At 37.8% G+C, this 16,008-nt stretch overlaps 2 protein-coding genes across 2 annotated transcripts; one reads left to right on the forward strand and one right to left on the reverse strand.

The window, feature by feature from the left end:
- Positions 1–3,513: 3,513 nt before the first annotated feature.
- Positions 3,514–7,573, reverse strand: LOC139981145 (vitamin K epoxide reductase complex subunit 1-like protein 1). The gene is made up of 3 exons (XM_071993337.1): positions 7,229–7,573; positions 5,979–6,088; positions 3,514–4,643 (listed from the first exon to the last, which is right to left on the reverse strand). The coding sequence occupies exons 1-3, from the start codon at positions 7,420–7,422 to the stop codon at positions 4,432–4,434; spliced, it is 516 nt and encodes a 171-aa protein (XP_071849438.1). The 5' UTR covers positions 7,423–7,573; the 3' UTR covers positions 3,514–4,431.
- A 2,739-nt stretch (positions 7,574–10,312) lies between these two features.
- On the forward strand, positions 10,313–15,528 carry LOC139981146 (5-hydroxytryptamine receptor 1B-like). The gene is made up of 2 exons (XM_071993338.1): positions 10,313–10,497; positions 13,820–15,528. The coding sequence occupies exon 2, from the start codon at positions 13,972–13,974 to the stop codon at positions 15,256–15,258; it is 1,287 nt and encodes a 428-aa protein (XP_071849439.1). The 5' UTR covers positions 10,313–10,497; positions 13,820–13,971; the 3' UTR covers positions 15,259–15,528.
- Positions 15,529–16,008: the final 480 nt, after the last annotated feature.

Consider the following 16,008-nt stretch of genomic DNA (forward strand, 5'->3'; position numbering starts at 1 on the left):
CCATCCATATCCTTTTTGAAGATTGTCAACCCGGCACACATCATGTTCGACCTGATCGCATCTCCTGTGGGTCTTTGCTTTTGTAGGTGATTCTACGTCGCAGCCCACAATACCCGTGAGCCCCACTTTTCAAGGTTTTAAGCCCCATATTTGTTCAGAATTTGAAAATTCACATTTCTCGTGAATAAACTCACTTCAAAACATACCCATAATGTTGTACCAAATTTCATCTATGGACAACCAATATAGATAAAACTTCCTTCAACCCCTAACAGACCGGTCAAAATTGCACGAGTAGAGGGAAGTGTGATGTAGAATGTTGGTGAGAAATTTTCGAAAATTCAGACACAGTTAATATATTGGTGTACAAATATTAAAACCTGTTATAACGGCTATTATAAAACTTGGTTGAAGGAAATGAAAAAATAGCAGATATTTCCGAAAGCGAACACTACACACATAGGCGTAGGAGGCGCGGCGGCAGTGGCGGAGCTAGGGGTATTGGTCAGGAGTGGAGAGAATGGTCTGAAGGGGCGCTTTCGACACTATCTAAGCGGAGCGCCACCACTGGTTGGCGCGTAGCGTACAGAAAATTTTTGAGTAAAGATACTCCTAGATCGCAGGAAATGACCCTTTCCGGGCCTGGCTAATTTGCAGATAAACGAAGAATAAGGTGTCATCGCCAAATTACACCAAGAAAATGTGAGAAATGTCAATAAGTAGATGAGAGCGCAATAAAAAAGTCAATAATCTAGAATAATTAAAAAGTGGTAAAGAGCTGAAAAAGGCGCCAGCAGTCCATTTGAGTCCGTCAGGGGGGGGGGGGCATCCGCCCCCTGACCATATGGACGCTCCGCCACTGCGCGGCGGGGGTGCAGCCCCTAATTCGCCATTACTAATGTAAAAGAGAGTTTTGACATAATCGGACCTCCATGCTTTTTATACATCTACATGAGACATGTCGTTGTTTACATTAGCATCCCGCGGTATACTGCGCAATTTGAACGGACCGTACGGTACATGATGGCATGCGATGTAATAACCGATGCCTGCTTATATGATATTGACATGAACACGTTGAACGCGCGCTTTGCGCGCGAAAATTTTAGGTTATTTTTTCAGGCAAGTCGGACAGTTTTGAGGCTTTTCATCCTGGAACGCCATTTTCATGCTCACTGATATAATGTGATATCTGCTGTTTGCGTTACAAATTCGAACAGGCGCGTAGCGAGGAATTTGCCAAGGGAGGGGCGAAGCCTGTAGGCAAATTATCTAAGCGTAGCGCCACCATAGGTTGGCGCGAAGCGTACAAGAAATTTTTGGCCGAAAATGCCTCCCAGATCGCTGGAAATGGCACTACTCAGGACCATTTGTTAGCGCGAAGCGTACAAGCAATTTTTGGCCGAAAATGTCTCCCAGATCGCTGGAAATGACACTTCCCAGGCCTTGTAAGTTGCCTCTAAGCACTTTCTATTTTGAAATTACTTAGCGATATCATTTAAAAATGCTGAATGGGGGGGGGGCGGGCGGTCGCCCCCATCCCAAAATGCGTCATGTTCCCCGACGACACGGTCGAGTTCGAGACCAGCCACAGTTGGTTTCATAGCACAATTCTACACACGCATTATGATAGACCATATAAAGTATATATATAGATCATTAGTGAGAGAGGAAAATGGAAACGTCAAAAAATGGAGTTGTCGGTGTAAGGGGTAAGGTGAGTCACACTTTTACGAAATCATTGATCCGTCACTGGCCACCCTTCAACGCTGTAATGATGTCACTGTTCCTCTTTCTCTTCCCGGTGTCTTCGCGTTTTGCTTTTACTCCCTCTTTTTCTCCTTTTTCTCTCTTTCTTCTTTTTCTTTTCCCTTCCTTCCTCTCCTTCTCCTCTTTTTTCCCCTCTTTTTCCTTTTTTCCTCTCTTTTATTCTCTTCTCTTTTTCTTACCCGGGGGGCGCGCGCCCCCAACGCCCCCCCCCCTGGATACGCACCTGAAGATGACGGATTGGCAGAGGAGGGGCTACTTTATAAAGGTCAGTTTGCCAGAACATCATGATCGTCTTTTTAATCCTACATTTTCCACCTGACCAACCACGCCGGTCTTCTAGTGAAATAACACGTAACCTTAACTGAACACAAACGAGACATGTAAATATTTGTTCTTTTATTAATATTCATAATGCTGTTATTGATCTCAATTAATTTGAAATGAATCAATAACCTACAAGAGTACAGCTTTATAGAAATATTGCACGTTAAAACTGAATGGACATGCCAGCTTGAATCGAGAGGAAACGCCTTGTATCAGTTAATAGTGTATAATTAGATGCATGGAGTTTGTGCAACGTCTTCGGATCTGCATCATTTTCATATCATGGGTCATTGAATACTATGTTCAACCACACACGAATACATGAACACCACGGTAACATACCATATACGTGTCGAGTCTGTGTCACAAGACAAGGTTTATGCTTCGAAAAAAAAACACCACAATAGCTGTAGAAATAGAAGTTAAAGGTGCTCTCTTATTCAATGATCCGTGCATTTTCAATACTTCTTAGATCCGATGATGAATTTTTAACCAAATTATCAGTTTACCAGACATCTAGTACGAGTACAACATCATTAAGCACTATATTGTACTGTAGAACACCTCGATACCAAAATCATGTGCAGCATTATGTTCCCCTTGTAGGGGAACCGTGATACACACCTGACGATGGTAACACCTGACACAGTCACAATGTAAGGGGATTGGGGTTGAGAGCAGATCAGTCGTTCTGGTTTTTGTGCCCAGGTTCTTTCTGGGGGGACTCTTCTTAAACAGTACATCGAGTACGAGTAATAAATCCACGCTGCAGGAGAGTACGAGTCCGCACAATTATGTAAGGATAAGATTGAACACAAGCACATACTTACTACCAGTCTGCTGGGTACGTCATCTGAAACTGTAAATCTATACCGAGCGAACATCCGCTTTGACAAACCATTTCACTTTATAAATACGGGTGACTGAATTTTAAGAGAATAAAACATCGCGTATAAATTATTAGAATTTCACATAATAGATTAACCGTTGCTCTAGATGCATGGTGGGCGTATAAGAGATGGCTGCCCCATGAACAGAGGAGGGGCGTCCCATCATGGGCGTAACAGGTGGCTCCACCATGGACGTGCTAGGCGGCCCCTAAGAAACCCTTAGGAAGAGTTCAAAACACGGATATGGGCCCTGTTGTAGCTGACAAATAGCTAGATGGGTGGTCAATGGCTACCATTATTGACTATGAATCTGCTACAAACTCACATAATGTACACTTGGGCGCAATCTTCAACAAGCATTTGGTTCCCACTCTATATCAGCATTTTCATTCATGGAGACATTAATCCTCCTAATTTAACACTCCTAATTATTTAGAAAAATTTGTGAAAGTTTTTTTCATTAATCAGTGCAAGAACGAGTTTCATAAATATACAAAGAAAAAGAGAACAAAATATCCATGCAGGAAAATAAGATTTTACGAATAAATCACTCTTTCTCTCTCTTTCTCGACCACATCACCAGCGGTTACATAAAAGATCAACACACATCAGAAAATATTTTAATATGGAATCATCCGAAAGAAAATAAACATTAAGATTAAGTTCTGTGCTTGCATACTAATGAATAATGTTAATCCCCCATTACATTAATCCCCTATTAATTTAATCCCCGTTATATTAATCCCCTATTAAGTTAATCCCCCATTATATTAATCCCCCATTAAGTTAATCCCCCATTAAGTTAAATCCCCCATTAAGTTAATCCCCGAGAAACACATCTTCATCCACATACTACATTTCAATGCTTGCAAACTTTCACAAACAACCGTCTATTTAAAATATTTTGAAACATTATAACTAATGTTTTAATAACAGATCAACTTTCCACTTTGTAGTAAGTTTGTATCTTCCTACTTAATATCAGCATGAAAACATAAATATGGGGGTTGTTGTATAATCCATGTTTTTTGTACATATTAAAATTGAAATAACTGATGTTCAAGGTCATTAAATTGCATTTTTATTGAAGATAAATGATAAAATATTCATGAATGCGTGACAATTTTAAGTCTGAATAGGTGTTTAACTATTGGGTGTACCAGGATACTATCCAGTCACATATTGAAGGCAGTAGGTCTCCCTTACCATCACAGAGTAATCTTGACTTATGCACAATTCAAACTACAAATTACTTAATTTTCAATAATGTCAACAGCAATATGTGGTTTCTGCTTGTTGGTTGGGGGTTAAGGGGGAGGGGGTTTGAGGGGGTAGGGAAAATTTGTTTGCATTGAATAAAGAGTGAAGGAGTTGCTTGAATTTAAGCTAAAGCTGTAACTGGGAATGATCAACGATTGAGATTTTGATAGTGGAATGTGATCACAGTTCAATCCGATTTCCTTTTAGCTCCACTGACTAGACTCCACTTCCAAACATTTATGAGAAACAAGAGGCTGTTGACAATGTATGTTGATATGCACACTATGCAGGCATCTTCTAAGACAAAATACAGGATGAAAGCAAGATAAGCACAGCCACCCAGAGAGATAACGCTGGTCAACAGCTGGAACAAAGCACCATTCTTGGAGTGGACGGTACCTGTCGACAGAGTACAAAAACAGATTGAATACAAAAAAAAAAACTTCTTCAGTTTTCTAGTACAGTTTGCAACAGTTGAGAAATCACTTGATTCTTTTACAGATCACAATCAAAGGCATTGAAGACTCGCCCGTGCGGCCATCTGAAAAGGTTAACTTTCTGTTGCTTACAAGTGACGTTTTGTTCGTGTCGATACAAAATGCAGACAGTACAGTAATGAAACAGGATACCTTGTTATCTTTAGCTGGACCTGAGATGTCCATCACTGTATCGTTTATACACTGTGCTGTGGGTATTGACCGCAGCTGTATTTAGTGACTGTACACTACTGTAGTGTGTATTTGCAAGCTCTGTGTGTGTATTTTCTGGGATCGATGGTGGTGTTTAACACTTCTGTTACACCTAATTCGAAACTAGGTCGAATTACCGGCATTAGACGTTTCTTTAAGAATCAGCTGTACTGTATCACTGCCCTCTGGTATCACAACTGCTCTGTGGCAACAAACTGTAGGTATTATTGCATGACCATGTAATCATGGCTTTGCTTAAAGAATTCTAATTGATAAAAGACAACTAACATTCCATTAAAATCATTTCTAGCATCGATGGCTTCAGTCATTCAGACACAGAAACACATTATTGTGGCAGTTGCTAAGGAGATAAATGGATCACATGCAATATACATGTAGTTAGTTTGAGCAATTTGCTTAAATATAACATAGAACTTAAACTGACTTAATGATGATATGTGTTATTTAATAGGAGATATGGTTCATGGAGATACATAACTTGACCCTGTCAACTGGATATTCAGCACTTTGCAATACAAAATGAAGGCTTTGTAAATAAATTGCTATTTCATAAATTAAAGCCAGTATTAGGATATGGGAGGGAACATTTTTTGTGTGTGATCAAAGGACACAGCAGAGCATACAAACAGCTTATCTGAAAGATCATAGTTTGTTGTGCAAATTGAATAGGGAAGTCTACTTTAAATGGATAGGATGAGTTTTACACTCTAACTCCTCTCCCCCCCCCCCCCCTTCCAAGTCTGGTTGTAAACAGTCATTGAATATGAAATAATCATTTTCTGTTTCAAGCTATGAAAAGAAATAAGTCTTAGTAGGGAAACGGCAAGTTGAATTTGGGTCTCTATGATAAAGCCACAGAAAGCTGAAGTTGTTCTCATGTTTCAGCTTATTGCTGCTGGGAAAGAAATCAGTTATCCATTTATGACAGCACTTCATGGGGAGATAAACATAAATATAACATCGCATGTTAAGAAACTTTTCTGAAATTCGAAAACAAAACAATGTGGATGGTAGTTCAACTTACATAAGTACATTTGCAAGCTGTAAAAGATAAGGCCATAGATACTATTTGGTACATTTAGAAAGCTCTGTTCGCCCAATATTGGTGTTACAAGTCCAAATCCTCTGCCGTATCTAACCACAGGGAGAGAAAAAAGATATTGCTTTAAATTACATCTAAGAGAATGATCCAGGAAGTCAAGTCTGTAGGACAAACTCCTTACCACTGTACCTGGATATCATCTGTATTGCCACAATCAAGGCTACAAAGTCAAACAATCAACATCCATTAGTATACAAATAATGAATGGTTATGAGTGCAATAGTGCAAATATTTCATGAGTTGAAAGATGGAATGTTGAATGGAACAAATTACATCTTTCAACTCATGAAATATTTGCACTATTGCACGAATGGAAACTATTCATTATTTTTTTTATACACCTTAAAATTTGGATATAATTGGATGTAAAATGCACTCATGCAACAGCTTGTTTTGAACAGACAGGTTTCTCTGCTCTCTTGCCATTGAAAAAAGTGCTATCAAAAAAGTATAACGCATGGTTCTATCATCATAGCGAGCAGATTTTGCATGCAATTGACGAGCAATTGACCAATCAAATGGCCGGAATATAATTAGGCGTTGTATAAAATCCAAACATTATACACACCATCCCCACCCACACCATTCCTACTCAAATACCTCTAGTCTTCCCAACTATAAGTTCAGCATGCTAAATTTTGCAGCCAACACTTATGACCTTTTCAAATATATTTCCGTTCTTCCACACTGCTGAATATACAGTATGCGCGAAGGATGCTACATCAACCCCAGGAGCTCTAAAGGTAGGCCTAACGATTGGCCAAGCAGTATATTGTGTTCATATTTGAAATACTGTGTGGTATACCCTGGGAGTATCTAGGGAACAGGCCAGCTTGGCATACTTCTTTCAGGAAAGTGTAATGCTCAAGTTCTGATAACCAATACGGAGGTAATGATTAAAATGACAAATAACACACCATAATGATGGCGAGACCTTCAATTTACAACTTGCGTATGCTACTGTGGGACTAGGCCTAGTTCCGCGAAAGGTGACAATATGTTTTGGAAGTGTACAACTCAATATAGCCCAAGTTTATTGGGTAGGACTATATACACAGCCAGCTGGGTTACAATTTTCTCCTTCAAAAGAGAATCATGAGGAAGGATTGGATATCCCATTTTGTTTCGGTTGATTACAACCGGTTATCGCGACGTAAATCAAAACAACTTACTTTGACGTAAAAACTTTCGAACAGCTGATTCGATCGCTTATGTCACACAAAGCTGTGTATTCCTGGTCTGTCTCCTTTTTGGTTTCGACGTGAAACGCATAAAGAGAGAGCACGATTCCAATGATGCAAAGGAGGAATCCAGAATACACCTGTACGAATGAAGCTAATGATCTAGGAGATCTCCGAGAAGGCATTTTTTTCGGTTAGTAGGAATAATACGAACGTTACGTTTGTTGTGATCGGTGATATACCAGTTACCACGTTGATTGTCTGTGTGATGTACATAGAATATTTGTGCTCAAGTATTACAATACGGATGTAAATACGAACCCAAATTGATGTCAATGCGAACCATGCATAGAGCCTAAGTTGAAGCTAAATCCCCAATCAATACGACATTCAGCACAAGATTCATGACGTTATGTACATACTTATTATTTCCCCTTTTCTGCATGTTAACACTCACCATTCTTTTGCACATGGGCGTGTCATTCTTCCAATTAACAATTACTTGAGCTAAACTAAGTTGTACACAAACAAGACTAGACAAAAACATAAATCACGTGGGAAGTAGGATTATGTAGGTGGGGGGGGGGGGAGGGTGGTCACTAGTCATGTGCCGGAAAGTAATTGTCCGTAGGTATCCGATGATGTTTGATTCTTCGGAAAGAAATAATGAATTAAGCGTTCAAATTTCAAACTAATGTTTGTGAAAATTGCCTCCATTCATTCTTTTGGAAACATTCTTTTTGATCCTTAGTCGATTCAGATGTTCTACGACATTAGACAAACTGTTCGTCTGTGTCTCATGTGCGTTAATGTGTTAATTATCTGTTGTTTCCATTTCCATTCCTCTAGGCCTATATTATTTCGAACTTTTAAATATAAGCCAAACGGGTTATCTTCTAGACAAACATATCAATTCCTTTCTTTCTAAAATGCACACTAAACATCCTTCAAAATAGCCTTCTTACTGACCAACGCGTATGACTCATCACCTTGACCGAAAATCCTGTGGCTCTGTGCGGACAAGTTGTTTGGACTATTCCATTCATTAGGGGGGTCTTAAACGGTGTTTCTATAATTATAGGATTGCATTAGATAAATTAATTGGTACTTACTTGCTTTTACATTTTATTCCTCGGTCATTTTCTTTAAAATAATATTAAGTTCAATAAAATATGACGTTTTGAAAGCGAAACTCGGCTGTGGCGATGTAGGTGAACACTGTGCATTGCGTAGCTGTACCCTATTGCAGAGTACAGGATACACATATTACGTAACGGCGTGCCCACCGAAGAAAGCGAAACTTGTATTTTTCTTAGAAGACATTCGATTGGATTGTACTTGGTCCGATTGAAGATAGTGGCCAATGAAAATGAATTTAACATCAATGTAAAGTTAAGAAAAAATCCTTTCCAAAACCGTTTGAACTAAATTTGTCAATGAATATTCAAAAGGATGGTTACGCAAACAAAGTACGGCTATGAAATGGTGATTTTCTTCAGTATTTACTGTGTGTTTTCAATGAGGGTTTTGAGTTCGATATTTATTAACCTTGCATCGTAAATCACCAAAGTCCGGTGGAATTTTGAACTGTATTGTTAAGAAAATAACAGAACTTGAGAGACAACACATTTCTCTGTTTAGTGCCGTTTGAACTAAGTTTTTTCGGTATTAACTTTTCACGCTATGGCTGTAGGAAAATGGTCTATATGGTAAAGTCATAGGCCTAAAACTGCGGCGGTCGAACTCAGTTCGCGTGCCGCACAAGGAATGGCGCTAAGGAATTGATATGGAGATTTTGGATTTAATGAAGAGTTTTAATAGAGTTATATGTATTTAGTTCGTTTCACTGTTGTCACAGCAACCTGACTTTAAGTTTGAGAAATTCTGGTTTAATCGGCGCTGGTACCGTAGCACTCTTATATGACTTAGTCTGTAACCTTACCAACTTTCATGTAACAATAGATTAACACGGCCTACCTTATAATATTTGGGGCTGGAATTCCTGGAAAATATAGCCTACCTTAGAGCAGAGTCATTTTAGTGAATGTAATCGAAAGGACAAAGGTTACCATTGGTGATAAATTCTTTGTTTTGCAGTTTTCGTTGTTGAATAAAAATAAAACATATTTATAATTGTTAGTGGTGATAACAAAATATGACAACAATTACAAACATTTTTAAAGTGTTTGGAAATCCACTTTCCTAACATTCCTTCCCAAAAATGATTTAAGTAACCTTCTTCTCACTAATCTTCTGAAATGACGGCTTTTAAAAATACAAATTAGTATTGCTTGTATAATCCCTAGTGAGTATAGTCTTTCCGCCCATTGAAGCCAGATGCAAGCTATTAAAGCTAAATAGCGGTAGAAATCATCAAGGATTAAGACTAACTTTCTCTTAATATGGCAATAAATCAAAACAATTGATATTCAGACGACGTAATATTATAAAAGTTAAATGAGGCAAATATATTCTTCGATTTGTGCCCTTTATCTTTCAACTCCTGTATATATCGGATATTTTCGGTATTCGTATATGGGTGAGCATTTGAGCATGTTTCAATGGACATTGTCACATTTAGAAAGATATGTCACAATACAAAAAATACGCAACAGTTGCTAGAAACTCTTCTCTATTTCTTGGCGATAGGCCTACATTACCTCGAATGTGTTTAGTTTCCCAACCTTTGAGGGGAAATATTGAGCACGTATGCAGTGATTCTAATGACATGCAGTATATATCGAAGGGTTCATTTAAGATATGCATGTCTTACTCATTTTTTCTGACTGTTTTTATCACTTTGGAAGGCTAAATATCAGACTTGGGAGTCCGTTATCGAATTCCACAGTATATGGTACCTGTAAATGAGTAGTCGTCCACCTGATGGTATTGTACTCGGGGCAAGTTTGAAATCTCGTATTCATAGCTCATGCTGTCGTGCTCGTACTAGTGGTGAAATACGCGGAGGAGGGCGGGGGGGGGGGGTGGCAGGGGCAGGAGCCCCCAGTCAAATATCTGTCTTGCCACCCCTCGCCTGCCTGCCTCCCCCTTCTGACGTTGGTGGGCACAACAAAAAATATTGGACGAAAATTACAAAATACATTTAAAGACTCAGTTAAACCAGTTCGCGGTTGACGTTAATCCGTAATTGATAACGGATGCATTTGTGTTCGCCGCAGAGGATGTTATTATACAACACAGTTGTTTTGCAAGTGAGAAGACGTGCATGTGTGGTCCTGGCTATATTTCTTTCACAGTTGGTAAGTCAGTTTTAATAGTAGCCTATCTTTAATTCTTATTATCAAGTTATTATCTCTTTTAATGCTTCTGAATGTGATTATATCACATCAATTAAGTGCATCGTTCCACACGAACTGGACGAAATGCAACACATGTTATCAGGATCATGAGGTAATTCTTGTTAACAAGTTGGAAACCATACTGCAGCAAAGTAATGGGTTAAATAGTTCGTATTAATTAATGACAACTGTAAAACTCGTCCTGACCCTTACGCTATGAACAATATTGGTCAAGCAAATCTGCTATGTATCTTCCAAAGATCAAAACCACGTTTTGATGATGTGATAAAGGAAATGTGTGATGCACTTGCATACATCGAGTAAAGCAAATGTTGTGAAAACACACATTATGTACATGTATGCACATAAGAAGCATGTAGACTCAGACGTGAGTTTTGCGAATGGCAAGTTTATTTCAGTCTGTTGTGTTGGGGGGGGGGGGTAGTCCGTGGTCATAGAGTGATATACAGCCCCGTGGTCAATTAAGATTCAATAGGAAGCAGGTTCCTTGGACCCGCACCCAAACCTCTTTCTGTACATACTTCTCAAAACCAGCGATCGAGGTGTTATAGGTATGTTTTAAGATATATATTTACATATACATATATATATATATATATATATTTATATATATATATATATTTATATATATATATATATAAATACATATATATATATATATATTTAAATATATATATATATATAAATATATATATATATATATATATATATATATATATGTATATGTATATATATATATCTTCAATCTCCAAAATCATTCAATTCAGAATTTGCGTGTTATTGCCATTGATATATATATATATATATATATATATATATATATATATATATATATATATATATATATATATATATATATGGTTACTTGTTGCTACAGCCCTATTTTCCTTTTTATCGGCAAACCAAATTTCATTACGGATGCGGTCCGTCTAGCTATTATTCATTTCGAAAAAAAAGTAAAAACTACTTTCGGTGAAAGTCTGTGACGTGTTTGGTGATATTAGTAACAAATTGTGACACGGTTAGAGAGGCGCGTGGCGAGAAATTTGCCTAGGGAGGGGCGAAGCTTGTAGGCAAACTATCTAAGCGTAGCGCCACCATCAGTTGGCGCGAAGCATAAAAGACAATTTTGGCCGACAATGCCTCCCAGATCGCTGGAAATGGCACTTCCCAGGCCTTGTAAGTTGCATCTAAGCATTTTCTAGTTTGAAAAACAAACTATGCCACCAAATATTGGGGGGGGGGGATATTAGATACTATATCCCCCTCCTAAAATACTGGGGGGACATGTCCCCCCCCCCCGCGCCCCCCATGATCGCCGCCAGTAACTGTTCTATACAAATAAAAATATGCGCCTGCAGAAATAACATCATCAAGATACACTATAGTTAATTATAGTGATCATCTTAACTCGTGTTTTTATCGTGAGCTTTCAGACGTACAGTATGAATACTTAAGTACAAAGAATATCACGTTTGTTGTATCACGAGCCATTCATTAAATTCTTTCTTTTTTGAGCTATAGGCTTAAAATTACATTTGGCGCTCCATCCTTACATTGATGGTCCACTATATTGACCAGGACGATATCATAAATAAGCTATAGGCTTAAAATGACAATTTTCAAATACCTTTCGTTTACATGATGTGATACTTAAGAGCTAAAAGGATGAGCTTAACTTAGACTGGTAGACACAATAATAGCAGAACCTGTTTTCATCAGCATGCTGTTAAGTAGCTATACTTATTGGTTTCAAGACATCTATATTAATACTTTTGCCGCCTCGGTGACTAACTATACGGAATTGTCATAGTCATATATGTGTAATTACGACTAGTCCAAGTTTATACGTTGCATAAAAAGTTAAGACTATTAATAACCTGTATGACCTGTAATCATGGAAAGCTGATTTGTCTGTAAGTGATTAGAGTTCTAACTGCAGCTCATTAATTATTTGAGACATGTGATGCTCATAAGATAACACAGACAAATTAACTTCACGGGTGGATAACTACAACAATTTTTGTTTGGTCACAAATAACGTTTTTCTTTTACCAAGAATTCACATATTTTTTGCAAGAATGAAAGAGTCCGAGCTTCATTGCCATGGTAAAGCGCTCTGTTTTATTATATATCACGTTATATATATGAATATTTTTGGGCAGACTGAGGCTTTTTTTTACCGTTTTAAAGACAATAGATCAATAATTAAAATTAGAAATTTGGTTGCAGAACTGAATTCATCATAAACTTAAAGGGTCATGTATCATACTTAACAAACTTATAAAAAAGTTGGCGTCGTTAAAGCAAGTTTTCATAGCCATTTGACATAAGTATTGCTCAAAACTATCACTGATTTTTCATAAACTGAAGATGAACGGTTTCATTTGGATTTCCAACATTTCTTCCTTCAGCCATCTTGGATGATCGTAATCGCGGTAATTAGACACCTTTGTACAGTCAGTACATACAGCTGCGGTCAATACCCATGGGTATTGACCGCAGCTGTATGTACTGACTGTACAAAGGTGTCTAACGGCGAAGGTAGCAAGCTGTGTGCGAATTTTCTGGGATCGATGGTAGTGTCTAACACTTCTGTTACACCTCATTCGAAACTAGGTCAGATTACCGGCATTAGACGTTTCTTTTTTGCGCAAGTGTTCACACCCTTTAAATATTATCTTTAGCTGGACCTGAGATGTCCATCGCTGTATCGTATGTACACTAGCTGTACAGTGCACTATACAGCTAGTGTACATACGATACAGCGATGGACATCTCAGGTCCACCTAAAGATAACAAGGTATCACGTTTTATTACTGTCTGTATTTTGTAGCGACAAGGGAAAAACTTCACTTGCAAGCAACGGAAAGTTAACTTTATAAAGATGGCGGCACGCTGTTTGGGGCGAGTCTTCAATGCCTTTAAGATCTTATTTGATATATCCTAGTAAATATACCAAAAATCGTTCTTTGGTGTCCATACATAAACAGGTCGTATGTTCCAACCGCGCCATATATAGCCGGCCTCGTTCTCGTTTTTTTTTCTCGTTTTGAGATATTCGCTTACCAAAAACAAATCATCCAAGTAAAGTCACTTGAACTGGAAAGCATACTTCCTTATTTAAATATATTCATCCACACTAACTTGAACTGGAAAGCATACTTCCTTATTTAAATATATTCATCCACACTATAAACTAATCGCTCGTAGCATATATTAATAGTAAACACTGTTTTCTTTTGTCTTTTGTACATTACAGATTTATCCGCAAACCAAGGCTACAATTAAACCGTCGCTTTAATGGATTTAAAGAATATTTCGGCATCTTTCCCGCCATTACCTAAAGACGGAGAGTTAGGGGAACCCGCGGCTTTTCAATTTTTGACTATTTTATTTTGTTGCTTTCTGACAATGCTTATCTTCATTATTGGTACCGTTTACAACTGTATGTTACTTATAGCATTCAAACGTTCTCGAAAATTGAAAACCCCGACGAATTACTTGATAGTTTCCTTAGCAGTGGCCGACTTAATCGTTTGCAGCTTGGTCTTAACATTAGCGGCATATCAAGAGTTAGATGACCAATTTCGATTTGGTAATCTGCTATGCAAGATATGGATAGGGTTAAGCAGCTTTGCCTGTGTTGTATCAATTTGGCATATTTGTTTTGTTGCAATTGATAGGTACATATCAATAACTTATCATTTGTGGTATAAAAAACAACCAAAGTTTAACTTTGCTCTAAAACTGACTTTGATGGCGTGGATTATCTCTTTTCTTATAACAATCATTCCCGTTTTATTCTTCGGTGGGTTAAGTGAGAGAGACTCAAGCGGATACTGCTTCCTTAACACTGACGTTTTGTTTGTTGCTTTTGTTGATTTGTTTGCTTTCTTAATCCCTACACTAATCACATTAATTCTTAACGGATTAACCGGTAAATCCGTGCTTGGATTGCAGAGACGGGTTACGACAGAGCCACAAAATCAAAATATGCTTAGACCTAATCCTAACAGAACGGGCGAGACAAGTCGAACAATTTCTACATTGGAAAATGCTGAAGCAACAAATGAGATGAGGGCTGCATCGTTTCCAAGAGGAGGGTCTTTGGGATGTTCAGAGAGGCAGAAGGCCAGCGTTCAAGATTCATCACTGCAGGACGGCCGATTAAAGATCGATAAGTCGGGTTATAAGGGGCAATACCTGACTGTTCCTAGCGTTTCAAACAGACTCATCTGTCAACCATGGAGGAGGATGGATAATATCCAGTTTGACAACCAGCGGACACACCAAGCTGCAGCAGGACAATTACCAACTGAACTATGGAGAGAATCGAAGGATTTGCGACCTGGAAACTCAGCAAGTATTAACAACAGTCATGCTCGGCAGATTGCAGTTGCTTCGGAACGGCGCTCTACAAGGAATGAGACGAGAGAAAGAAAAGCTGTGTTAGTTCTAGGACTGATTACAGTCGTCTTTATTATATGTTGGTCGCCATTTTATATTTGTCATACGACAACTGCGATATGTGAGACCTGTTGGCTTAGAGTTACTTCAAGTGTTTACAAGACGGCAGAATGGTTAGCTGCGTTTAATTCATTGATCAACCCATTTGTTTATACTATATTCAATATAGATTTCAGGCAAGCTATAAAACAGATTTTCTTCAGACCCAGACCGAGACACTCTGTAAATTAACGTCAGCTATTGACAGGAGAACAGTTTGGTTCGGTGCACCTATGCATATAGTGTGTGTACTATATCCTAATTTTAAACGCAGAGAATTGAAATTATCAACACCAAGCGTGTGTTCTTTAGTTTTAGCTGCTTGATTGTGTTTACAAAGTGTAGGCCTATACGTGTCTCACGCACGTAACTATATATTGGAATATAAAAAAAATATATTTAACTTTGTTGTGTATATACCGTTATACATCTTTCTAATTGATGCACGATACCTTGCTATTGGTAGACCACAAAATATTGATAGATAAGTTGAATATATATATATATATATATACATACTGAATACCATAGAAATAGATTGAAATAGTTAGCGGCAAAATAATGGAATGACCTAAATCCTAAGATAAAACATGCCAACACTCTTTGAAGTTTTAAAGAAATGACTTCTAATGTTTTGTAAAGGTGTACTTAACAGACCTTGATATGTTTATCTACTCGTTGTACTTCTATTTCATTGTTCCTTTTGACTTTATTTTGTGTTTTATTCTTATTTTACTTACTGTTATTTAAATTTTTATATGTTTTAATTTCTGATTTCTTTAATTGTAAATTATGTTTGAGGGTCTCATGTAAGATTAGCATGTTTTGCTCGTATCGCTATATGAGTTTTACACTTGGAAGTTGAAATAAATTAATTAATTAATTGGCCAAAACAAAATTAAGGGTTTGCCAAGAACAAATAATGGGAAACGAGTGTTTGAA

This window comes from Apostichopus japonicus, chromosome 15 (genome assembly GCF_037975245.1).
Source record: "Apostichopus japonicus isolate 1M-3 chromosome 15, ASM3797524v1, whole genome shotgun sequence".
Lineage (NCBI taxonomy): Eukaryota > Metazoa > Echinodermata > Holothuroidea > Aspidochirotida > Stichopodidae > Apostichopus > Apostichopus japonicus.